Source organism: Hippoglossus hippoglossus, chromosome 9 (genome assembly GCF_009819705.1).
Source record: "Hippoglossus hippoglossus isolate fHipHip1 chromosome 9, fHipHip1.pri, whole genome shotgun sequence".
In the NCBI taxonomy this organism is placed as follows: Eukaryota; Metazoa; Chordata; class Actinopteri; order Pleuronectiformes; family Pleuronectidae; genus Hippoglossus; species Hippoglossus hippoglossus.
Window position 1 is genome coordinate 1,946,607 of NC_047159.1, and position 24,188 is coordinate 1,970,794.

Genomic DNA, 24,188 nt, shown 5'->3' on the forward strand with positions numbered 1-24,188 from the left:
GTAACCAGTAGCTGCTCTTTCCTAGTGCTCATTAATATATGTGACTATGGTGATCCCAGTGAATGTGTTTTGTGGCTTCATCTGGTTGGGCCAATTTATTTAAGAGATTCTCATCTGACAAGAATATCATGACGAGGACATAAAGACCAACCAGGACAAACTCTGTAAGAATGCAGAAAGATCTGAAAGGATGAGCGGAGGAGACTTGGCTGCATGCCTTTGGGATTTGAGTCCACTAGACTGTGAATAAACGTTTTCCCGTGCTTCCCTTCCCTCCTTTCTCCTCTGCTGCCAGCTCCTTTGTGAACCTCATATTTAACGTTGGGGCAGAGGCCTTCACCGCTGTGTTACTAACGTCTCTGCTGCAGACTGCCTGTCTCTTCCCACCACTCTTTATCTCCCCTGCCACAAATAGGCCTTGGACCCTTCTTGTCCTGCTTCAAAAAAGCAGACATGGTGACTCTGTGTGTGTGTTGACATCATTTTAACCTGACATGCTGACATTTTAAAGTAGATTCTGCTTTGTTTTCATTGAACTGCGTCCACACTGAGGCAAAGGTCTGCCAGTGGAGACGACTCCTGCTCTCTCAGTTTACCCTGCAGAGCAGCACAATGACTAATTCAGGGGCACACGTGTATATTTAGTTACCATACCAGGTTATTATCACAGCCGAGGCAGCGTGTTGACAGGCGGCAGCTATTCTTATTCACATGTTGTTTTTACTACAGCCTCTGAGAGCATGATAATGGATATTTGAAGGCAACAAGTTAAAAAGATTAAATAAATAATATATTGGCTGATATTTGTTCTAAAAACTTTTTGTCATCGAAGAGCTGTAACAAGTTTAACCTCTTGAAGTTAGGGTTGTAAGTATGGCTGCAAACTAATGGTTATTTTCTGTACAGATCAATCTGCAGATTAGTGTTTTAAACATGTGAAACGTCCAGTATTTAGTTCATTTTGAATAATATCTGTGCTGCAGCGGGACTGGAACTCATCAGTGTAAGTGAAGTCATCGATCATGACAATGTCACGTTCCAGCGCAGATATTTCCCTTGAATAATCTCACTATAGACTTTAAAATGACACCATCTTTGAGAAGATATGTATTTGATTTGGTGGCCCATCTGTTAACAGGGAGGAGGCAGGCGTTTATGACCTGTACTGCATCAACACCAGTCTGCAGCCAGTCTTTTCTCGCTGTGGCTCGATTACTCCAGCTCAGTTACCGTCAGCACCACAGGCTCGTTCCACACGAGCATGTACACAACGGGCACTGCACTAATCTAAACAATTCAAGAAGGTGCTTGTTGTCTCAGGGCGTCTTATCGATACGCTGCTGCGTTTTGTTACGCCCGAATAAATCCTGACACACCTCATAATAAATGTGGATGTGGAGCGAGATATTGTTTTACCTCTGGCAGCATGTTGGAGAGAATCAAGCAGAGATTATTGTTGTGTGTTAATCCACTTGTGAAACTCTCGACCAGTGCAGGATACAACAACTACACTACCAGGAAAGAGCTTCTAGTGGGTTAGTCGATATGAAATGACATTTATTATTAATTAGTTATTAAAGTGAGCTGTAAAGAAAATTTACTTGGCACAGTGTATTTTTCTATACTTATGTAATGTTCAATTGCATTTTAGATATATTATGCACAAGGGCAGTAATATTCAGAACACATTAATGGTTAATTGTTTTGATTAATCAATTAAACAAGCTCTTTTAAACCCTGAAAATAGTATTTATATTTAATAAAGCCCATTTTATTTGCTGTTTTTTTCACACCAACAGTTCAAAGCCTGTAGTAATTAATTTTGCAGTGATATAAAACAGAAAATCCTGCAAGAAGCAGCAGATGTTTATCATTATTGCCTGATAAAGTACTTAAATGATTGATGAATCATCAAAATAGTTGGCGTATCAATTATGGGACAATAGACTCAGCACAATTATCCACTTCTCTCCTCAGCCTGTGTTTCACTAACAATACCAGCCAGCAGGAAGGAGGTCAAGGGTTAAAACCCCTGCAACTTTCAGAAGGATTTCGAAAGAGAGAATGTGGAGAAAGAAATAAAAAACGAGCATAAAGAGGCTTATTACGTTTTTTTAGTTTTGTTTGCTGTAGTGTTTCCCCTTTGTGGGCCTTGTAGACCCTGAATGTCCCTGAATGTCCCTGAACGTCCCTGAATGTCCCTGAACGTCCCTGAACTGAGACACAGCTATCGACTGAAACTTGTGTGTTTGCTGTTTTCTGTACAGCAGCTGAATTGAATGTTTCCCTGTGCGATTCCCCTGCCAGTCAACTAAATGGCCTTCTCTTAATATAGACACGGGAATGAAGGAGGAGTGCTCATAAAGGAACGATGTGGATTTGGCGTCTCTGAGCCGGACGCTGTGGTCTGAATGTCACATTGAAACTTGAACAAGGCAAATCGATAGAGAGAGAAAGAAAACACAGTAAAATCTAATCTGGCAGCTGCCATGTCAGGTTTCTTTTCTCCTTCACTGCCTCCTTTCTTTCCTTCCATCCTTCCTTGTTTCTTTCTTTCTCACCGGTGGCTCGTAACCTTCGTTTTATCTGTGTCTCTCTCTCTCTCCTCCACAGTTCACTGCATTCCTGAGGAGCCCTCTGGTCTCCTCAGGCATTTCTTTCCCTCCGCTGGCTATTTCTCCCGACTCTGCTCCCAGGTATCCTGTGGGCATCGCTCGGCGAAGCTCAGAGCCTCGGGGCAGACACACCGCTGCTTTACACACATCTGTCATTAGTGGCTCCGTAGAAAAAGGTTCCTGCAGGCGGGCTCTTGAAATGAATGGTGTGTTTATTCACCTCAGCGTGGCGTGTTGCCCTGCTGGGTGGACTGAAATGAATCGGGGCTCTGTGAGCAGTGGACGTGAGCATTACAGTGCTCCGTATGAGACGTGTGCTCATGGATGCAAAAGAAGCTGACGCCTAAGATTCAAGGTCTTTATTGTCACCACAGTCCTCAGTCACAGTCCTTGGTGTGTTTGGTATGTGCACTCTGCAGTCAGTGGAAGTGTGTGAGACAGTCTGTGGTGTGTTTGGGCATGGGGGGGTGGCTCTGGGATAAAAACTGTTGGTGGAGGATCTTAGTGTTCTGAACCGTCTGGCAGCGGTTCAAACATGTAGTGTCCCGGGGCGGTTTGTGGTCCCGGCCTTCTTCTTCTTCAGTCGGCCAGCGTAGATGATGTCCCGGGTCGGGAGCTCCATACCAGTGATGCACTGGGCCGCTGTCACCACTCGGTCTCTACGCTCGGCGGCTGTGCAGCTAGAATAACATACGGTGGCACAGTTCTCTATCGTGCTCAGGTAGAAACTGGTCCTACGTTTCTGTGGGAGCTGGATCTGCCTCCGATGTGTAAGACAGAGAAAACACTAAATCCCAATTCTACAGTTTGATGAGATCTCACTTTTGAAAAAAAAAACAAGCAACTGGTGTCCTGGATGCAAGTCTGGTTTGAGTTTACTGGAGTCATTGCATCAGTTTGTGAGTTGATTTATATTTGTCTCGCTGCCAGTGATTGTGTGTTGTCTGATGGGTGTGTGCTTTCCTTGTCTGTAATTGGCAGCAGTGTTTATTCCACTCTGTGCTTTAGGTCTATCAGCGGCAAGTGAGCAGTATTTGTTACATGCAGTGTTTATATAACAGTGCTTATCTCTGTCACAGGTTATAAAACTGTTGTATTCTCACCTCCTTCTCCTCCTTTCCCAGATCAACGTCCTCCAGCCAGTGAAGGACTCTTCTGCTGCTGCTCATGTCGTTCCCTCATGGCCGTGTCATGACCACCGTCACCCGCCTCCAGTCACAGCTCGTGTTGGTCCTGACCCTGGCTGTGCTGCTCTGCCCCTTGGGCTTAGTGACGGTTGGGGGGGAAAGCCAGACCCAGTCTCCTGCTCAGGTGCTCCAGGACCTGCTGAGCCGCTATGGCGACAACAGCACCATCACGGTGCCCCAGCTGCGCGCCCTGCTGGCCCTCCTCAGCAAGGAACAGGGTGAAGGTCACAGCGAGAGCAGCGGTGTGGCTGAGGCACCAACAAGCCCGCCTCCTAAAGCCAACAGGTCCAAGGTGAGAACAAAATGTCTTATCTTCAGTTAGCACTTTGGGTGGATGTGCTTCCCTGTTGTTGGTTCAACAGGTGCAAACTGAATCAGTGCCAAAGCAGCAACAACATTTCACAACAGCATCTTTATAATATTTCAGCCAATGTGAGAAAAATTCACATTTGTAACTGTGCAGCAGAAAAGTTAATCCAGCTCAGTCCTGTCTGGAAGAAACGGGAGCTACTGGTTTCAGATAGTTGACATATTTAGCATTTCTCACATACTTAAGTTCCAACATGGTATTATCATTTATTAACATCATGAGATTTCCGTTCACTTGAATTGAGACAGATGCTAAATCCAGGTCTGAACAGAGCCTCAGTGACGTGTGTGGTTGTCTCACTCACTTTCTGATCTGGTTCCCAATAGATTAACTAGAAGTACAAGGTGTTCTTTAGGTTTTCTGGAGGGCAAGAGTGCACATCTGCACATATAGTCACTGGTCACATGACTAGTTACTGTACTGAGGCGACTGCTTTCTCAGAATCATTTGAGATCATTATCTGTAACGTATGACATCTCCCTGGTTAGTTTTTTTTTTTCTGTAATCATGAGACGACAAGATGGTTTGTGTGTAATAATGTAAAAATATATATTTGTACTGTATCTCACTTTTACTTGGTTTGGAAACAAATGCTGCAGCGTTTCCTACAGAATTAATTCCAACTGTGGCTGAAACTATGATCTCTGACTGTGTGAAAACTTACAGATAAATAATGCAGCACATTGTTCTACAATGCAGCAACAGAGCTAGACAACAAGTTAGAGATCTTTATCATCTCTTATGATACCTTTCTTATATTTGTTGTTGACCTGTGGACTTACATTTTCCAAAGATTTGAAAGCACCCTGACATTTCACTGAAACCATCCAGGGGTGTTTCAGTTGTTTAAAGTCAGAACCTCTGTGGGTTCACTGGTTTGTTTTCATTCCCAGTGCCTGCCTGCAGACACGTTGGCCATTTACAACATTAGTGAGCAGACCCAGCTGGATGGGCACCGTTTGACCAAGCTGTGCCCCACCATGCTGCAGCAGCTGGGTGCTGGATCCTGCAAGGTGCAAAAAGAGGAGATGCTGATCAGCGAACCCCCCCCCAGGCCCACAGGAGCTGAAGGTGAGCCCCGACTTGTCACTCTCAGATTCTCTGTTAATTGTACATATGAACATGTATGTATAAATTCTTTGTCGCTTCTTCTACGTGTGTGTCATTGCTTTTCCATCCAGAGGTTTTCTTTTATTAAAATGTTTGCATCTGTAAGAATCGTCAACACGCACACTCGCTCGCTTTAAATCCTGCGGCGGATCTCCTGGTGTGTTTCTCACATCCACTCGGCAGGAGAAAGTCCAGAGGCTCTCACTCTGACATTTGCATTCACACATACAGCTCATCTCTGTATCTCTGCACATTCAATATATAATTTATAGGCTAAAGTTTTATTTTTCTCCTGTTACAGTGGGTACGTGCTGTAACTCCATTACAGGTTTTCCGTGTGCTCTCTCTTGGATCAATGAGACCTTTCAAACTGATTTCAGAGCTCCAACTGTTTGTCTTGTTGCCTGGAGATAGTGATATTATCTTATCCCCCAAAGGAAATCACAGCCAAAATAAGCATTCACAAGGCTGAGCCAAGGCTCGGATTACAATTCTCAGTTTGGTTTAAAAACCAACACGTCCTTTTAATTTTCACAAGCCTTCTTCAGTCAGCATGACCAGTGCGTGGCAGACTCCTCCAGGTAAACACGGTATCTCAGCTGCTCCTCTCCCAGTGGCGGCTGACTTCCTGTCCCCAGTCGGATGTCCCTGAGAGCCCTGAAAGCCGTTTTTAGCATCTGCATCGAACCTGTAGTCTTGGAAACGGGCAGTTCACTGTAATCTGTTGTTTAACGAGCTTTGGAGTTAGTTTTGAACTGAAATTGGCTTTAAAGATCGTGTTGATGACGGACATGGAAGAGCCGGTGACCTGAAGTGATCTCAAGCTTCGAAGGCTGCTTCAGTTTCTAGAGAAAAATAACTACTTTTTTTTTTTATGTAAGTGACGACTTTAGGCAACAATCTTCTTTTGTAAACTCGTGACTGTGTCGTGCTGCGGCCTTGTTACCACGGCCACAGATTTCACTTCGTCCTTTTAACCCAGTTTATCTTATCCTTGGCACTAGAGGAGGAGAGAGGCTTTACTGTCCCAGAGCTCCGGCTCTGTCTTTCTCTCTCTCCACTCACACATTTGTTTCCCCTCATCTTTCACTAATTTCCCCTCAGCTCGCCTGCAGGCGGCTTCTTTTGGCTTGAGGGCTGTTTTTTTCTCTGCCTGGGTTGGTGAGACCTGTCAGCTGCTGGGGAGAAATGTCCCTGAAAATTAATTTCTATTGAAGAGCTCACAACTTGTATATCTGGTTCTTTTTTAACCTGTCCCCGCTCCCCTTCACCTGCAACTTGTCATGATTTATGATGATGATGATGATGATGAGGAGGAGTCTTTCTCCCACGTCTTACTACTTGTGCCCTTGACCCTTTGACCCTAACAACTCTAAGTTGGTCTTTGACTTCTTTTCAGCAGACCTATTGCACATTATTATCTTTTTCCTGCAGACTCTCTGTTTTCCAGTTGTCATAAAAATGCTTTAGGTGTAATAATATATAATTGATTCACGTTGTTCACTTCTTGTGCCTTTGGTCACGTTATTAAATATGTCTCTCGTCTTCTTTATCTTGTGACTGCTTTCACTGCAAAATTCTCTTAATCCTGTTTTTGGTTTCCTTTCTCAGCTTGAAGACATTGTCTGACAGAACATTTCATCTTCCATCACTTAACCTTATTTCTCCTGAACGTCTCAGGTGCTGCTTGGACAGAAATGACACTTAAACTTTATCTAATAACCACAATCCTTATTTTATTTTTTTCTACAGGTGTCGGGTTTGATCAAATATTGACATTCCCTTCTCCCATTGTGAGAGGCCAGAAGAGTTTGTTCTTCATAAAGAGTGAAATTTAGAGTAAGGTCAGAATAATGGACGTGATTTTTAAGGCAGCAATGATTCTGATTTGCTGACTCATCTCCTGAGGTTTATCTTTGGTCCTTTTTAAAAGGGCTCAGTTATACAAATCAGATTATATGTCAACTGCTAACATGTGGATTTCTTGCATTAAAGTGCAAGTAAAATATTGTTTTACACAATTTGATCATGCCGTGTTCGCAGCCGTATTCTCACACATCATGCACGATGTTTGTTTTAATGCTCCACCTTCCATCACTCCAACCCCCAGTGTGGGGCTTTTCTTTCCTGAGTGTGACGGTGATCAATGCCTTCGCCCTCACCGCAGTCCTCAGCGTGCCTCTGTTGAAGACACGCTTTATGAAACACGCCATCGTCTTTTTCATCGCTCTTGCCATCGGCACGCTGTTCTCCACTGCCGTCCTGCAGCTCCTGCCAGAGGTTTGCCAGCTGCCCGCACACCTTTTATCCATTCATCCGATCACATCCCATAAACCTTCTAAAAGACACAAGCACAGCAGCTGAATACCTCTTTAGTTCACTGTAGTGTCACATGGTTGTTCATAAAACCCGTACACCTTTGGCCAAGCGCTCCTTTGCCTTTCCCGTTGTCGTATCTCCTTCCTTCCTGCCTTTGTTCTTTTCTCTGTGGTTGTCACAGGCGCTAATAAGCACCGGGGGAAAGCTCTTTTGGTTTCGCTCTACCTTCACTGTGTCACAGATCATCTGGCTGTGTGTGTGTGTGCATGTGTGTGCTCTTTCCAGGCATTGAGTTGTCGGCCTGCTTTATCGAGTTTCTTAGAAAGAGAGTGCAGTTCCCTCTCCCCGCCCTGCAGCTAGTAGAAACCGCTAAACAGCCTTGATAGCTGTTGTTTCTCTGACCGAGGGATTCATAAATCTTTTGTTCGCGACCGTCCTGGAGAAGTGGAGCGCGGCACCGTTATTACATCCATCAAATTGAAATGTGACCCCTCATTAGCAGCTCTCCTGCTACAGTTGGGCTATTTAAAGTTATTTTGCCCCCCCCCCCTCCTGTGTCTTTTACCCGTAGCGAGTGTTCACCCGGAGGCAATGACAGGCGCACCTGAGTCGACCACGACAAAGGGTGTATGTGTGCGTGCGTGCGTGTGTGTGCTTTCAGTAAACTGTAATTTCACCTTAATTGCATCCTGTCTCTTAACAAATGAAATGCATGGGACTCGAGCACTGAGACAATCCTCATCTTCACTTGCAAATGAAAGGTGGTGTCACTTCTGTTTTCAACGGATCAAATGAGCCTTTGTTTCCGGAGATCCTCACAGGTTTCTTTTAAAATCTCTTTTCTCAGGTTGATTTAATCCAACAATCTTTTCTTTTCAGGGGAATAACTAACTGGTGTTCTTTATTTCATTTGTTCCTCATCCTGGTATTTACTCATTTCTGAATTAATCGGCCATTTTTTTCTCTCTCACCTTCCCTCCTCTTCTTCCTGCTTCCTCTCTGTCGATCAGTGTGGGGTTATGGGATCCTGAGTGTGACACTCATCTCTCTGTGTTCGCTGCTGGGGGCCTGCGTGGTGCCCTTCATGAAGAAAACCTTTTACAAGCGACTGCTGCTCTACTTCATAGCCCTGGCCATTGGCACGCTCTACTCCAACGCCCTGTTTCAGCTCATCCCAGAGGTAGTGTCGATGCTGCTGTGACTCACTTTGCTGTAGCTCAGTGCAGGGGGGGGGGGGGGGGGCTGCACAGCTGATGATGATATTAGATTGTCATGTCCAGATTCGTATTTCACTATATACTGAGATATAAATATCTCCCCAAGTAGGATGAGTTAGCAACTACGACAATATTCTGACTTTTGACCTAATTCAGAAGATAAAAATAAGACATTGTTATTTGATAACAGAATATTCCATTCATGTTCCCGTTAACATGCTATGGAGCAGTGTCTGATTATAACTCACTTTATTAGGTCCCCTGCGTCATTATGTCCGACATTATTCCCCCAGTTTTAAAATCCCAACCTTTAAAAAGTTAAATGTACGATGCTACCGATAAAATTGGGGGTGCGTTCTCTCAATTTTTTTATTTTTCCATCTTGTTTACACCGAGGTCATGTGTCATATGTTGATCTCCCAAAATGCTGTGAAAACTCTAATAGGAGGTTTTAAAACGCAACTGAAGTACCCTTAAATAATAATTAACATATTTAAGACCTGTTTTAATTTGAACTTTTAACATGCAGCTGAAACCCTGAATTTATAGAAAGTTTAATAAGTCACGTGCACATGCGCTCACGTGCACATTTACACAGATGAGTAAAAGATGAACACGCCCTTCAGAGCAGCATAACCCACAAATACAAGCAGTTGCCCAACATGCCTTTTTAAATGCCGACTCGACAGTGTGCACACACCCTTCAGGTTTAAAGCAGTGACACCAAACCTGTTGTGTAACTCGCAGCATCACTTTGCTTAAGATGAATCATAAGAGAAAAATATTTGTACGCCCTGGAGGTGAAGTGGTTTTGATTCATGGTGTGTGTGTGACGATTACATCCATAACTCAACGTGTCTCTCAGATTAGAGGATGCTGGGAAATATCGCTTCAAGATCTTAAAATATTTGAAGATATTGTTCGTGAAACAATAGACAAAAGTGACACTACCCCCCCCCCAAAAAAACAGCAGAGATAAAGGGTTTTTGTTCCGTGACCCTGACAGTGAATTTAACTATGCAATGATTTGATTTACTCTCGTGCGCAGACAGCTGACAACACAGTCCACATCCTGTTACAGTTCAAAACAAGCAATTTACCGACCACTAAGTGTTTACACCTAAAACCTCTGCAATCATGATCCACACAGATGTTCTAAATAACACCTCACTTCAAAAACATGTGCAGTGAGTGATGTCAGGCAGCTAATATAAATGTTTATCACTAACTAACTGTGTTCTGTCCTGCGTGTTAGGCGTTTGGTTTTGACCCCATGGTGGATTTCTACGTGTCCAAGTCGGCCGTCGTGTTTGGAGGTTTTTACCTCTTCTTCTTCACGGAGAAGATTCTCAGAGTGCTGCTCAAACAGAAAAATGGGGTGAGTGCCGTGACGCATGAGGTTAAAACTTGTTATGTTCTTCTGAAAAGTGGTGGTTGGAAATATTACAGGCTTCCAACAAGTCAACATGAATAGTTTCTGATGCACATGCTCGTCTGGATGGAGACAGTTTTGGTTTCATTAGAGTTTAAACAGTTTTCTTGTGGAAATAACCGTCAGTAGGTTACATACGAAGTGAACATCCTCCTGTTGTAGTCAGAAAGTTGTGCTTCCTGTTTTTTACACAATTAATAAATAATAAATTGATTTTAAAAGAAATATACATTGATTTGTGAATATTGGAAATTACCTGCAACTTTAACTGGAATCCTCCTAAACATGATTAGTTTGTTTATTTGTTATATTTATTTCCCTTTTATTTATTTTTTATATCTAGCCAGTCTCGGATCCTCTTTTTCATATCGCTCAAGCTCATTAATCTTCAGTTGTGCTTTCCGTCACACTTCAGAGAACTCTTCCAGTTTGACTTGTTTTTGATTCTTGGTCACATCCCTTTGTCTATTTGCCTTCATGCACTAGTTGTGTATCCGCCAGCTTCTAAAACAGGTTTATTTATGTAACACACCCATCATTTCCACGAAGGTGTAGCAGTGTTTTAACTTTAATACGGGAAACTGTATTGATTTAACATAATGCTGTAGGAATTACCTGGGTCTTGCAGCGCTGCTGGCTTCATTCACAAAGAGCAGCAGTTAGTAATAGAAGTGGAGGATTGTGGGACATTTGCGCCACCTTGTGGTTCCTCTGGTTGTGTCCACATGGATCAGCCAGTTTAATAAACGTCCAACACAACCACCTGCTTGATCCAATTACTGACGCTCTTTGACCCACATTAGCTCTCAACTCACTACACCAGTCAGTCAACTCATTTTAGAACATTTAATCATTCTGCTTTATGATATTAACACTGCTGAATTTGTCCTTGAGTGAAAGGCTGAATTTGTTGTACTCAAACTGACGCTTATTTCTGTTTGGTGAACTCCAACCTCACGCGTTCACAACCACACACGAAGCTCCGGAGCAGTGACTCTTCTGTTGTTGTAACATCCTGGTATCTGCTTTTCTCCCCGTCTGCCAGAACCACGGCCACAGTCACTACCCCAGTGCAGGTCGCTGCCCGTCACCTGACAAGGATTTGGAGGAGGGGGAGAAGGAGAAGCTGCAGCTGAACGGAGAAGCCAGCAGTCTGGCTGCGGGCAAATTGGACGCAGGGGAGGGCGAGCTCATGCTCAGCCCAGCTCAGACGCCGCAGGTAAGAATAGAGCTGACACGTGGACGAGGATCAATCAGGATTTCTGCAGCAGATTGAAGCAAAGTTGTTACTCAAACAATTTGACATGATAAAACACTTGAGGCACATAAAGCAACTGACAAAACATCACTGGGGACAATTAAGTTAGATGAAGCTTAATCATTGTGTGATTATTAAAGACAAAATCGGGTCAATAGACGGATGATGTGGGTTTTTTTCATGCTGCTGCTCCATCCTCATGTTTTCAGGACTCCCAGAGGCCAGAGAGCACCGGGAGATCCGGAGGTGGCGGCGGCTGCTATTGGCTGAAGGGGACGACCTATTCTGACATCGGCACCCTGGCGTGGATGATCACGCTGAGTGACGGTCTGCACAACTTCATCGATGGCTTGGCTATCGGAGCGTCCTTCACTTCGTCCGTCTTCCAGGGCGTCAGCACGTCCGTGGCCATCCTGTGTGAGGAGTTCCCCCACGAGCTGGGTGAGTCAGGACAGGAACGTTTACTGCCTTTAATATTTGTCACTTATCTCAGATTAATAACTTTGCAAAATCATTGTTCAGCAGAAATCTACACTCCACAGACAAATCTTTGATACAGCTTCTTCTCTTGTTGTTGTTCCACCTTTTGTTCTGTCACCAGGAGACTTTGTGATCCTGCTGAACGCCGGCATGAGCATACAACAGGCTCTGTTCTTCAACTTCCTGTCGGCCTGTTGCTGTTACCTGGGCATGGGCTTCGGCATCCTGGCCGGCAACAGTTTCTCACCCAACTGGATCTTCGCCCTGGCAGGAGGAATGTTCCTCTACATCGCTCTGGCAGACATGGTCAGTGTTTGGGGATGATTTGCTTCTCTAGAGCCAGAACACACACAGCAGATTTCACAGGCTGTCTGGTGACTAGTAAATTAACTTCTTACGTGTTCAATCGGTGGGAGTTCCTCTTCGATGTGAAGCAACATAACAGTAAAGTTTTAACTCTCTCTCTCTCTGTCTTTCACTCTTCAGTTCCCAGAGATGAATGAGGTGAGTCGTGAGGAAGAGGACGCCGGCGGCAGCAGCTTCCTCCTCACCTTTGCCATCCAGAACGCCGGCCTGCTGACGGGCTTCTCCATCATGCTCCTCCTCACCACATACTCCGGACAGATACAGCTGGGCTAGCACCAGACCCCTCCGGACCGACACCAGCTCTGGCCCGTGCAACATGAACTGGGGACGTCTGCTGGTTTGTGCCGGTGGAAACTGGCTCGGAGAGGAGGGAAGCCGGACCTTCTTTTCCTCTTTATCTCCCTCCCTTCTTAAGCTATAAGGACTCTGGAGTTTGGGGAGTTTGTCTGTGCGGCAGGTACGCACACTCCTCTGTAGTACATATTCGAGAAGCTGTTCATACATGCAGTATATCCCAGGCAGAGGGGGGTGGGGGGGGGGCTGCTGCTCCCTCTGGAACATCGACTTGTTCAGCCTACAAAGACGACTAAAGATGTGCTGAACGTGCAATACTCGCCCCAAACTGCTCATCAGCCATTTTGGCTCCTGCTCTTGTTCTCTCGACCTTCACGGAGCCTCAACCAGAGTCTGTTGAGCCTCATTAGATGTTGAGTGTTTGCGTCACTGATCCTCTGTGGCTGTAACGTTCCCTCAGGAGGTGAGAAAAGCACAATCAGGTAACAGCAGCTGTGTTAGTGACATCTTTCTGTCTTTTTAGACCCCCCCCCCCCCCTTCCCCGTGTTTCACTCCGCACCAAAAACCAATTATTACGGAACTGAAACTGGAATTTGTATCAAGTGTTGACATCAGACAGACTTCTAGCTGGACCTTGTCGTTTGTGTGTTGATGTTATATTTTCTTACGTGTGAAAAATGTGAAAAAAAAGCGATCAGTCTTTTGAAGAATACAGGCAGAGCGCTGAGAAACGATGAAGGGCTACTCGGTGACGTCTGGAGGGGCACTCTTCATCCTCCCGACTCGTCTACATCCTCGACAGGCAGATCAAAACTCCTCCTGAAGCCTCGGCCGTTTCCTGTAAAGTCCAGAGTCTGATTCTAGTGCAGAGCAGACACAACGACCCACTGTCCTCAGCAGCACTTCTCCATATTTAACCATCTGTGCCCTTCATTCATATCACGTTGAACAGTTGCAGCTTTCTGCCATTCCTTGTGTTTTTGAGATCTGCTCTTTGCACATCTCATAGACAGTTTTTCCCAAAGTATTTTACCGTGCAGTCATAGTTTTAACATGATACTGTAACTGAATCATATACGTATAGGCACACTTTGCCTACTGGTCAGGTCTGTGCGCTTATCTTTATTAATCATCCATAACAATAACAGAAAAATGAGATTATATGCTTTTATTTAGTTACTGTACTTAACGCTGCGTGGCCACAAGTATGGAGACAAACATGTTTTAATCTTTGAAGAAGCAATGAGATCAGTTGAAAACACTCATTTCTGCTCTGGTATTATTCAGCCTCTCGGGGCAAAATAAGCTGAAATCGATTTGTTTATTAATCGTTTCATTTTAAATTTATATTTTTATATCATCAAATAACTAATTAAAACCAAACTTGAACAAACATCAGTGAGATAAAAACGACCTAAACCTTCTTTCACCACTTTCAGGTCCTTTTAAAAAGATGATTTTCTCAGATTTAAATTGGAAGAACTCGTCACTAATCCTCTTGTGGCTGAACGGGAGCAAAGACCCGCAGCCGATAGAACGGAGGTGGATGTGCGAATACGATGTTTAGGTGTCCACATACTTTTGGCCATGTAGTGTAATTTAAACCGGAGGGGATCCAGTGAATGTCGGAGCTGAAACGTCTGATTCCTTCTCTGCAGCATTCAGGGGACGTGTAGCTGGTGTTTGTCATGTTTGTTTAAATGTGACTGGTTCTACTTCAACTAACTCTGACATTAGTTTTGTTAAATATACACATGAAGCAGCTGTTTAAACCGCAGCAGCATCACAGTGTGTGTTGGAGTGTACACTACAAATTTAGTGGATCTCTGTTGAGTTTCATTTGCTGATATCTTACAGATTCTTCACTGTACAATATTCAAAATTCAAGCAGTCACCAGAAGCTACAATGTGAGTAACGATTAGAGTTGTAGAATATTATTTATTAGAAACAGAGAAGAAGTGATTGGATGTTATGTTTGTATAGTCGCACTAACAAATTAAAGAGATTTCCGTTATTTCCGGTTGGAAAAGTCAAGCCATTAAAACAACTGGTACCATGTGGTACAGTATTACTGCTGTGTAATAACTAATGTACGGGAGGTTATTTATTATCGCTTGAGCCATAAAATATTTATTTTATGCTTTACAGCCGAGATGAAAAAGTCATTTTAGGTTTACACCACCAGCCGGGAGTGTTGGTCATTTCTTTTGTTGTGATATTTTTAACTGAAGTCAAGAGTCGCTGCCTCACACAAACCTCAGTGTTCAGTTCACACACTGAACAACAAACCACACAACAAACAACCAGGAGCAACCAAACAACAAAAGTGTTTCTGCTGTCAAACAACCAACAAGCTAACGTTTATCTTTATGAAGATTTTAACCGTTATAAAACAATTTATAAATCCTCTTTCATACTTGTAATCTTCTTTAAAAAAAGATGCTGTACCTAATGTAATTCATGTGAATCCTCATCAGCCTTCTGTGTGTCATGGGAGTCCCTTTTTTTATAAACATCATTTTACAAGAAAACGTTGTCAAGTGTCTTCATTGAATGTTTAATGTTAACAAACTGTGAGATGTGATTAGATTTTCATTTAGGTACAAACAAGGTATTTATCATTAGGTGCAATATTCATTATTTATACTAATACTGACATTTTAGATTTTAGAAGAAAAGTTCGATTTAAAAGGAGACATTTCTCTGATGTGCACATTAAGATTTTCTCTTATGTTATATGAAGTATAATGATACTAACAGATGTCAACAAATTTACATTGTTTAAATAACATAACTATTACCAGACAGTAGTGGAAAGCAAGTACATTTAGTCAAGTACAACTCTGGAATCTTTGTACTTTGTACTAGTGTTTCCTTTTACTGTAACTTAGGTTCAAACTGTACTTTTTACTTCATTTACCTGAAAACGCAGATTAATGGTTTAAATTGTAGATGCACTCGAACCCTCTCCACCTTCATCCTCTCATACAAAGTGTGTCTTCAAATCCAGATAAAATAAAATAACCCTTTACTTGCCGCACTACGGGGGAAATTTGATTTGCTTAAGTAAAGTAACATTTTTTAATACATTTTATTGTTTAAACATATTTCCAAGCGTCTGTCATTCTGTTTTAAAGCACATGGAGCTGTTTTTAGTCTATGAAATGTGTGATAAAGTTATTATGGTTGTTATTATTACACAATCAGAAACAGTAATGAATAAGTTATCATGTAAAGATACAATATAAACAATGTGAAGAAATATAAAGTATTATGTACAATGCAACCAGAAAAAATACGGTATCAAAGCATTGCATATATATGAAATTAAAATTGCATGGATGGAAAAATAATAGTTTAAATAAAAGTTAAATCAGTGGAAATCATGAGAGATGTATAAAATGGTAGATATACTGAAATTTGAATTTTCTACAGAAGTGCAGAAGTGTCCTTTTCTCACTTAAATTATACGAGGTTGTTAATATCGTCATTTTAAATTCATGTCTCGTGATTTGTATTGTTATAAATAATTGGAATTACTAAAAAACAATCAAAACCACTTGAGTTTTAAGTGTTTAAACCTAAAGTCTCGATTTTGACCAGAGTTTATTGTGTAACTTTATTTATTTCTATCTTTTGTTATTTATAAAGTTATAAAAGTGTAATATACAGCTGACCACGGAAGGGGGGGGGATGCTGCTCTGCCCTCTGGCGCCCACAGGGGGGCAGCAGAGACAGTCACGTGCACTTCTAATTGCTCCCTGCGTCACTTCCTGCCAGCAACTCAGCTGGTTAGCTTAGCGTTAGCATCTCGAAAGTTCCCCGCGGTGTGTGACGCCATGGCCTGAAGGAGCCGCGGACGACCACGACAAGAGGTGAGGACGCGTCTCCACGTCTCCACCGCACCGCTCCTCCGACACGAGGGACCCGGGGAGGGGGACAACGCCCCCGGGGGGTTAAAGTTAGCCGCTTTATGTCCACGTTAGCCGGGCAGCCATTCATTGACGTGCTGTCACCCGACGGAGCAGGTTGGACTCAGCTCTTTTAAAACAAGCCAATTAACCCAATTAACCAGATTAACTACCCGTCGTCAGGCTCAACGAGCAGCAGCAGCTGTCACCGCTTAACTAGTCCTGACACGGCTAACCTGAGCAGCTAACTAGCTGTGTAGCTGCGGTTAGCTCCAGCTGAACACACCTCTGCAGGTACCTGGTGGGGTGGGGGGGTGCAGCTGTTTAAAAGGCCTCGAAGAATTTAGAAAGACTCAAATATAAATAAGATCATAAAGATTTATTAAAGTGAGACGTCATTCAAACCCTGTGTCCGGATTCAGATGCAGTTTCTCAGGTTGTTACAACGTGTGAGTCAAAGTGTTCTTCTTCATATTTAATAACAAGATAATAATGAGGATGATGAGGTAGAATTATAAAAACTTTCCTAAAGAGAAATGACTGTTAAACGTCTTAAAGTCATTTACTGCTGGTTCCTGGTGTGAGCAGCTGAAATATGAATAAGATCATAAAGATTTATTAAAGTGAGACGTCATTCAAACCCTGTGTCCGGATTCAGATGCAGTTTCTCAGGTTGTTACAACGTGTGAGTCAAAGTGTTCTTCTTCATATTTAATTACAAGATAATAATGAGGATGATGAGGTAGAATTATAAAAACTTTCCTGAAGAGAAATGACTGTAAAACGTCTTAAAGTCATTTACTGCTGGAACCTGGTGTGAGCAGCTGTTTAAAAGGCTGAAATATTAATAAGATCATAAAGTGTTGAGCTTTATTAAAGTGAGACTTCATTCAAACTCAGAGACTGAGGCTGGATTCAGATGCAGTTTCTCATGTGCCAGGATAATGAGGATAATGAGGATAATGAGGTAAAGTGATCAAACTTTCCTCAAGAGAAGTTGCTGTAAAACGTCTTAAAGTCATTTCCTAACTTGTGTTGTAGAGAGTTAGTTGATTGATGGATGAGGTGATTGACAGACATCTAATCAGCATCCATGTGAATCTTCATCTGTTATTTAGTCAATTTTCTAATAAATATCCCCAAGACTCCACGGCTCCTGATTCCACCGACCAGCGACCTGCGTTACGAGGTACTGAAGCTCGCTGTGTTTCTGATTGAAAATACTTTGCTGATCCAGTTTAAAACTATGTACCTATAACTGAATTACCTGTTTTACAGAGGTTACATGTATTTAGAATTTTGTCAAAATGATTTATTAGATAAAACCCAGAGAAGTGAAGTCATGGCCTGCGCCCGAGTGCCACTGGATGAGCAGCAGGTGACCGTGCCTGGGCCGCTGGGGAGGGAGCGCTCGCTGCCTGCACTGGTGAGTCCGCGCTCCTGGTGCTCCTGGTGCTCCTGGTGCTCCTGGGCTAATATCACAGTTCCCTCCGAGCAACAAGTCAAACCTGCTTCTCCCTGCTCCTCATCAGCACCCGGAGAGGAAGGAGGAGCGCTGCTTTGTGCCTTACAAGCCTCCGCCAGAGGACGGCTCTCCCGCGGTGGTGGAGGAGTTTCTGGAATATGCCCGATTTATCATAGAGGATCTGGAGTGGCTGCTCGCTCTGCCCCACGACAAGTTCTGGTGCCAGGTGAGAGACACACATGAGCCTCGTTTTCTGTTGTTTTAATTCAGCCACAACGGGAATGAGAGATCCAGTGAGGATTCAGGGAGCAGGAGACTTCACAAAATGATGTGCATGAATAATACATATAGAAAAACATTAGGCAGCACAAAATAACATTCGATAAATCAGTGAAGAAGAAGGAACAGAATAAAGACAAATCTGAACATGTGTTGTTGCTGTTTCTAAGTTAATAATTAAAACCAATAAAATACAAAAGAAGAAAGAAGCACAAAGTACAAATATAATATAACTTAATTACTAAATACATGTTCATCATAACAACCGTAGGATTACTTTCAGTTTCATTTTTATAGAATCTGTTCATAGAGATTAGTACAAACAGGCTTCAGCCTCTGACTCTTCTGTCTAACGCCTTCTGTCTATTATATGATTTCTATGTCACTGTTTTCCCTCCCTCCTGCCAGGTGGTGTTCGATGAGTCCCTGCAGTCGTGCTTGGACTCGTACCTGCATCACGCTCCCCGGAGCCTCGACCTCGCCGCCCTGCCCTCCTCCCCGGCGGTGGCCGAGATGCAGCGCTCCGTCCACAAGGTCGTCTTCTTGACCTTCCTGAGGATGGCGACGCACAAAGAGTCTAAGGTAGGACCAACACCTAGATGTGCACTTTTAAAGAGAGAATGGTGAAACTACAGAGAGTTTATTGATCCTGGGGGAGATTTAGAACATCGTAGATCCCAGACAGTGAGGTTTGTTTGGGGTTTGTCTGTATTTTAAAAGTATAAATCCTTGATACACAGTTTAACCTTGTGTGTGTGTGTTAATTTGCTTCTTGTCCCTCAGGAGAGTTTCCTCACCCCGTCAGTGTTTGGAGAAATCATCTATGAAAACTTCCTCTTTGACATTCCCAAAATCTTGGATCTGTGTGTGCTCTTTGGAAAAGGCAACAGCCAGCTTCTGCACAAGATGATCGGTGAGCTGCGTTCAAAGGCTCCTTTGTACACCACGAGTACAATATGAAATAGAATTCATATGAGAAATAATGTTAAATATTAACTTTTTTACTGTAGCTGTTGTGTCCCGTGTCTAATCTTGTTTGTTTTCATATTGATGTCGTGTCAGACAACATCTTCACTCAGCAGCCGTCTTACTACAGTGACCTGGATGAGACCGTTCCCACCGTGTTACAGGTAAAATCACGTTTTAAACATTCAGCCTCACAAACAGAAAGTGTAAGACTGGCTAAAATAATATGTTTGGGTTTATTTAGATTTTCCAAAAAGGGAATTCAAGACACCTCCTACACAAAATAATATAAACAATGTATTATTATTTATTGAGAGTAAGTTGAGATGATATTAAATCATAATTTCTCCGTTGATCAGGTGTTTGACTCGGTCCTGGAAAAGTGTGGTCTTCACTGTGAAGGAGCCACGGCCATGGAGCCGATGAAGCTGAACGCACACAAGCAGCCCACTGCCATGACCATGAGCCCGCAGGTCAGACGCAAAGAATTAGATCCACTTGGTCGATTGTCTCTGTGGATTTTAAACGTTGACTTTATTCCACACTGCAGCTTCACGTCCTGTCATTGATGTTCATGCATGTTTTTTTCTTTTCTTTTCTGTCTTAGGATCTTGTAGATATACTGTTGTACCTGTGTGACTCCACCACCACCATCCATGCCTTCCTGGACATCTTCCCTGCTGCCTGCGCCATCTTCTACTCCAACGGCTTCCTCAGCAGGTAGAACAGAGGGAGGACGTGGCTGTTTATGGTCTAATCTGCATGAAATCTGTTCATGACAATATGTATTTCTCCTCTTGTCAGACTGACCTCGTTTTATGAGACCGTTGTGCCTGATCTGGAGAATGCGGTGAAGAAGAGGAACTTTGATGATAAAGGGTGAGAATCTGCTTCAGAAAAGAGAAGAGACATGTTAATCTAAACACCCACGTGGCTGATGATGGTAAATAAATTCCCCAAACCCTCCTCTAGGCTTCAGGACGACTTGTGGAAGAGGTTGTCGCACTCCTGTCGCAAGATGGTGGAGATGGCTCACCTGCTGCTGCACCACACCTGCCTGCAACCCATCCTGGAGGGGTGAGTCCAAACCCTCAACATGTAGCTCAGTTATCTCTACACGTATTAATACACGCATTAATTCTGCTGATGTTTGTTGTTTTGCAGGAGAGAAAACATGCAAACGTTTGCAGAGGATCTTCTACAACATTTCACGTCTTTTTTACCTGAAAAAAGGTGAGAAGAAGAGTTAAGATCAGTGAGGACAGTGGTTTGTTCAGCAGTAATTTGAAATGTACTGTATGTAATGTTTTCTGAAGGATGAATGTTTGTGTTTCAGGTTCTTGTCGGACTACGATGAGCAGTTTCCCATCTCAGACGACATCAGCCTCCTGCACCAGGCCGTCCCCGTCATGTATCCTCCTCCTTCACAGAAAGAACTTCAATGACACAAACACATTTCTACTGATAGTAACAGTCTGACAGTAGTGGTGCATGTAAACGACCAAACCTGGGTCCTTAAACAGTATTTCCTTTATTTAGTTATAAGTCGTTTCATTCGTTTTTCTTTCCTTAAGCTCTGCTTTTGTTCAGCGATGAGACCAGGACGTCCTACCTGCTCCAGGGGGTGGAAAGTGCCTGGGAGAGCGTCGGGCGGAGGAAACCCCCGAGCCAGATTCAGCCTAAAGCCAATCAGGGAGCTGCTGCCGCCTCCTCAGCCGGTTTTAATCCTCAGAATCAGGTCCGAGAACCAGGAGAGGGGAGTGCGAGGGGAGCAGAGGCCATGTTGGATGCTCCCCGAAAAGAAAACGTGAGTTCTGTGATTTTAACAGTTTCTTATTTATGTTTTAATGGCAGCTCAGTGTCGCGTGTTCATCATCGCTGATTATCAGCTGAGGAAATTAGAAAAGGATTCTCACAGCCCAGTGTGACCTTCAGACGCCTACTGTTGTTTGAACAAGTCCATAAACCAAACGTTCGATTTAAAGTCATTTATTCTCACATTTCAGAATCTAAAACCCCAAAATGTAAACTTGTTTTCAGGGTGTGGTGTGTCCGCTGAGCGAGGGCGAGCTGGAGTCCCTGCTGTCGTGCATCAGTGACCTGCTGCCGGACTTGGGCGAAGGCTTCCTGCTGGCGTGTCTGGAGGCGTACGACTACAACTCTGAGCTCGTCATCAACAACATCCTGGAGGATCGTTTGACTCCGGGTCTGGACAAACTGGACCGAGCTCTGGCAAGGTGACACAACACACCACTGTCCATGAAGCAGTAGGATCCATAAAGTGGATAGTTATACTTATGTCTCCTGACTGTTTTTAGTTTAAATGTCCGTTCACTCTCAGTATCCACATGAAGGACAAACTACAATCTCTACTTTTCCATGGCCATGTATTACAAATCTCTCCTCTGTCTGATAACTTTAAATATGAAGTAGGTTTTATTTAATAAAAAGGTAAATATGATGTGAAACATTCATCTTGGATCATTGTTTGCCATTTTCTTCTGTTCGTCTTTTCAGGCCTGTGAAGGAGGAGATTCCACATGTTCTGAGCGACAGATCCAACGTGTTTGATGACGATGAGTTTGACGTCTTCCGCAGGGACCAGGTGGACATGTCCCGCATCTGGAAGGGCAGGAGGTAAAGAGCAAACAGGACGCGCCCACTAATCAAACACTAACATCCTGGACCCGCAGGGGCACAATAACAATGAAAAAGCACACCATCGATATCCTGGTGACAGAGGAGGATATAAAATCCATATATTAAATTGTTGTATACAGATGTTAGTTATCTTTAAGCCTTGTGTCTCTTTAAAACCATGTAGTGGCCACAACTCGACCTGTGAATACATTTAAAGGAAACGTCTCCATGTTTTCTGTCTCCTACAGGAAAGGGGAGGACCCTCGAGAGATGCTGAACGACAAGCGGCACATCGAGGAGCAGCGGGCTCGGTATCAGACCTACGAGACCGTGGTGGACGAGGTCGTCATCGAACCCGGTCAAACCGCCGCCGACTACGGCCTCGACGACTACGATGACGAGTACGACGACACGTACGACATGAACCAGATTGGAGCGAATGACCTGGACAGAGACAGTGTGCTGAACCGAAGGTGAAACACAGGAGACTGAGACGGGAAACTTTCTAAATCTGGATCAATCATCTCGTCCTTGTGACGATAATCCCAGAACCTTTTCACTTTGTGTTTCCCTGCAGACCGTTCACAATCCCACAGATTTTGAGAAGAGCAAACAAAGCAGAGGAAGAGGAGGAGGGTGAAGATGAAGAGGAGGGAGAGCCTTTACAGGTACGGAAATGATTCACCATTACAAGAGACAACTTTTCTATTTGACCAATGATAAGGTTCTAAGTGTAAAATATAATAATTTATATATATGCAGAAGCCAATGTCTTTTATAAATTTTACATATTTGCCAAATCAAGTTTTATTGGAGATTAATTGGTTTTCAAACAGGTTTCAGGAAGTTTTTAATATTTTGAAAAAGAAACGTTTCGGCTACAGACGCGTGAGCTTCCTGTTTGATGATGTTTTCTGTCGTGACTCCACTTCTTACATGTGAATCCTTTTCAGAACAACGTGAACAGGGACCAGTTTGTGCAGGACCCGGCTCTGCTGAGGGAGAGAGCGGAAGCCAGAAGAGCCGCGATGCACCAAAGACGAGGGTAAAGATTTCACCTCCTCTGTAGATTCACACATTTAACGTGCTTTTCTCTGGAGTTTTTCCAAATCTCTAAATTAAGGATCCATGGTTAGAAAGCATTGTAGTGGTTGTAAAGCCCCCTGCAGCTAATCTATGATTTTGAATCATAAATTAAACTAATTCGACGTTTATCAGTTTAAAAAAAAACATAGCAATTACTAGATGAATGAAATGAGTAGACTTGGGATGATCTTCCTAAAAATGAAACTTAGTTGTTCCTCAATCAGTTGAGTAGTTATCAGATGAAGATGAAAACACAACATCCTTGTCCCTTCCTCCGTCTCTTCCAGTTTCCGACCGGAGCGAACCAGCAACGTCGTCGGCCAACCCAAAGGCCAAGGACAAAGCACGGACACATTCCTGGACCGACGCAAGAAGGAGGCCAACAAGACCCGCGTGGGCAACCACAACCGACGCAGCATGGCCGACCGCAAGAGGAACAAGGGCATGATCCCGTCCTGACCCGGGTGACGGCTGCTGCTCGACCCGACCGGACCGATGGTGGATGAAAAGGTGTGACAGAGACAAACGGAAATAATCCGGTTCTGGTTCGACGGACTCTCGATGGCGCTCCGGTCCCGAAGTGAAGCTGCTGAAGGTTTTCAGTCGCTGGAGACAAAGTGTAATTATTTGACTTTCTCAGCAGCTCGTTGACTGAGACGCTGATCATCTGCTTTTCTTTTTCTAGCTCATCAATAACCAAAGTTCTGAGGACAAAGAACGAGAGCTTTATTTTTGCCAAGTAACAAATCAGTTTATTATTAAGATCCATAGTGATTTGAGAGAAGTTTCTTTGACATCATCATCATCATCATCGAGAAGACAACATAGGAAAATAACAAAGGACGAGACATTCGGGGTTTTACAGAGACTGCAGTTGTGTCTGTAGCTGGAAGAACAATCACTGACCTGGTGTTTAAAGTCTGGACATCGACGCCTGTCCCTGTTGTGCAGCCTTCACCCAACGACGCGTCTCTACGAGTGCCTGCTTACGATGCTGCTGTGTTTGTGTTTGGAAGCACGCGCTGCCCGGTGGCGCCTCGTGTCTCACACTCGCTGCCATGCTCAGACTATTTTCTACCACGAGAACGGATCTATCATTTTGCATTTTCTAACAAAGAAAGCACACGTTATTTGCTTTTTGGAGTTGACGTCGCAAAAATAACAAAATACGATAATACTATGTTTTCAACA

At 43.5% G+C, this 24,188-nt stretch overlaps 2 protein-coding genes across 5 annotated transcripts in view; both read left to right on the top strand.

Annotated features, from left to right (window-relative positions):
- The window catches only part of slc39a14 (solute carrier family 39 member 14), a 15,804-nt gene extending 2,465 nt beyond the window's left edge, over nt 1-13,339 (top strand). For 2 of the 4 annotated variants that reach the window (XM_034596828.1, XM_034596826.1), the window contains exons 2-9: nt 3,740-4,094; nt 5,066-5,243; nt 8,612-8,781; nt 10,074-10,196; nt 11,296-11,469; nt 11,718-11,949; nt 12,110-12,294; nt 12,475-13,339. In XM_034596828.1, the coding sequence (XP_034452719.1) occupies nt 3,783-4,094; nt 5,066-5,243; nt 8,612-8,781; nt 10,074-10,196; nt 11,296-11,469; nt 11,718-11,949; nt 12,110-12,294; nt 12,475-12,627 (1,527 nt within the window). In that variant the 5' untranslated portion in view covers nt 3,740-3,782 and the 3' untranslated portion in view covers nt 12,628-13,339. Of the gene's footprint in view, nt 1-3,739; nt 4,095-5,065; nt 5,244-7,253; nt 7,563-8,611; nt 8,782-10,073; nt 10,197-11,295; nt 11,470-11,717; nt 11,950-12,109; nt 12,295-12,474 lie in introns of those variants that run through there. The other 2 variants (XM_034596827.1, XM_034596829.1) reach the window with 2 other exon arrangements.
- A 3,064-nt stretch (nt 13,340-16,403) lies between these two features.
- ascc2 (activating signal cointegrator 1 complex subunit 2) lies at nt 16,404-24,188 on the top strand. The gene is made up of 20 exons (XM_034596825.1): nt 16,404-16,525; nt 17,881-17,987; nt 18,094-18,252; nt 18,714-18,887; nt 19,089-19,218; nt 19,368-19,435; nt 19,631-19,744; nt 19,879-19,991; nt 20,076-20,150; nt 20,244-20,348; nt 20,436-20,504; nt 20,608-20,682; nt 20,862-21,078; nt 21,312-21,508; nt 21,789-21,908; nt 22,160-22,384; nt 22,489-22,579; nt 22,865-22,956; nt 23,285-23,517; nt 23,551-24,188. The coding sequence occupies exons 2-19, from the start codon at nt 17,904-17,906 to the stop codon at nt 23,454-23,456; spliced, it is 2,280 nt and encodes a 759-aa protein (XP_034452716.1). The 5' UTR covers nt 16,404-16,525; nt 17,881-17,903; the 3' UTR covers nt 23,457-23,517; nt 23,551-24,188.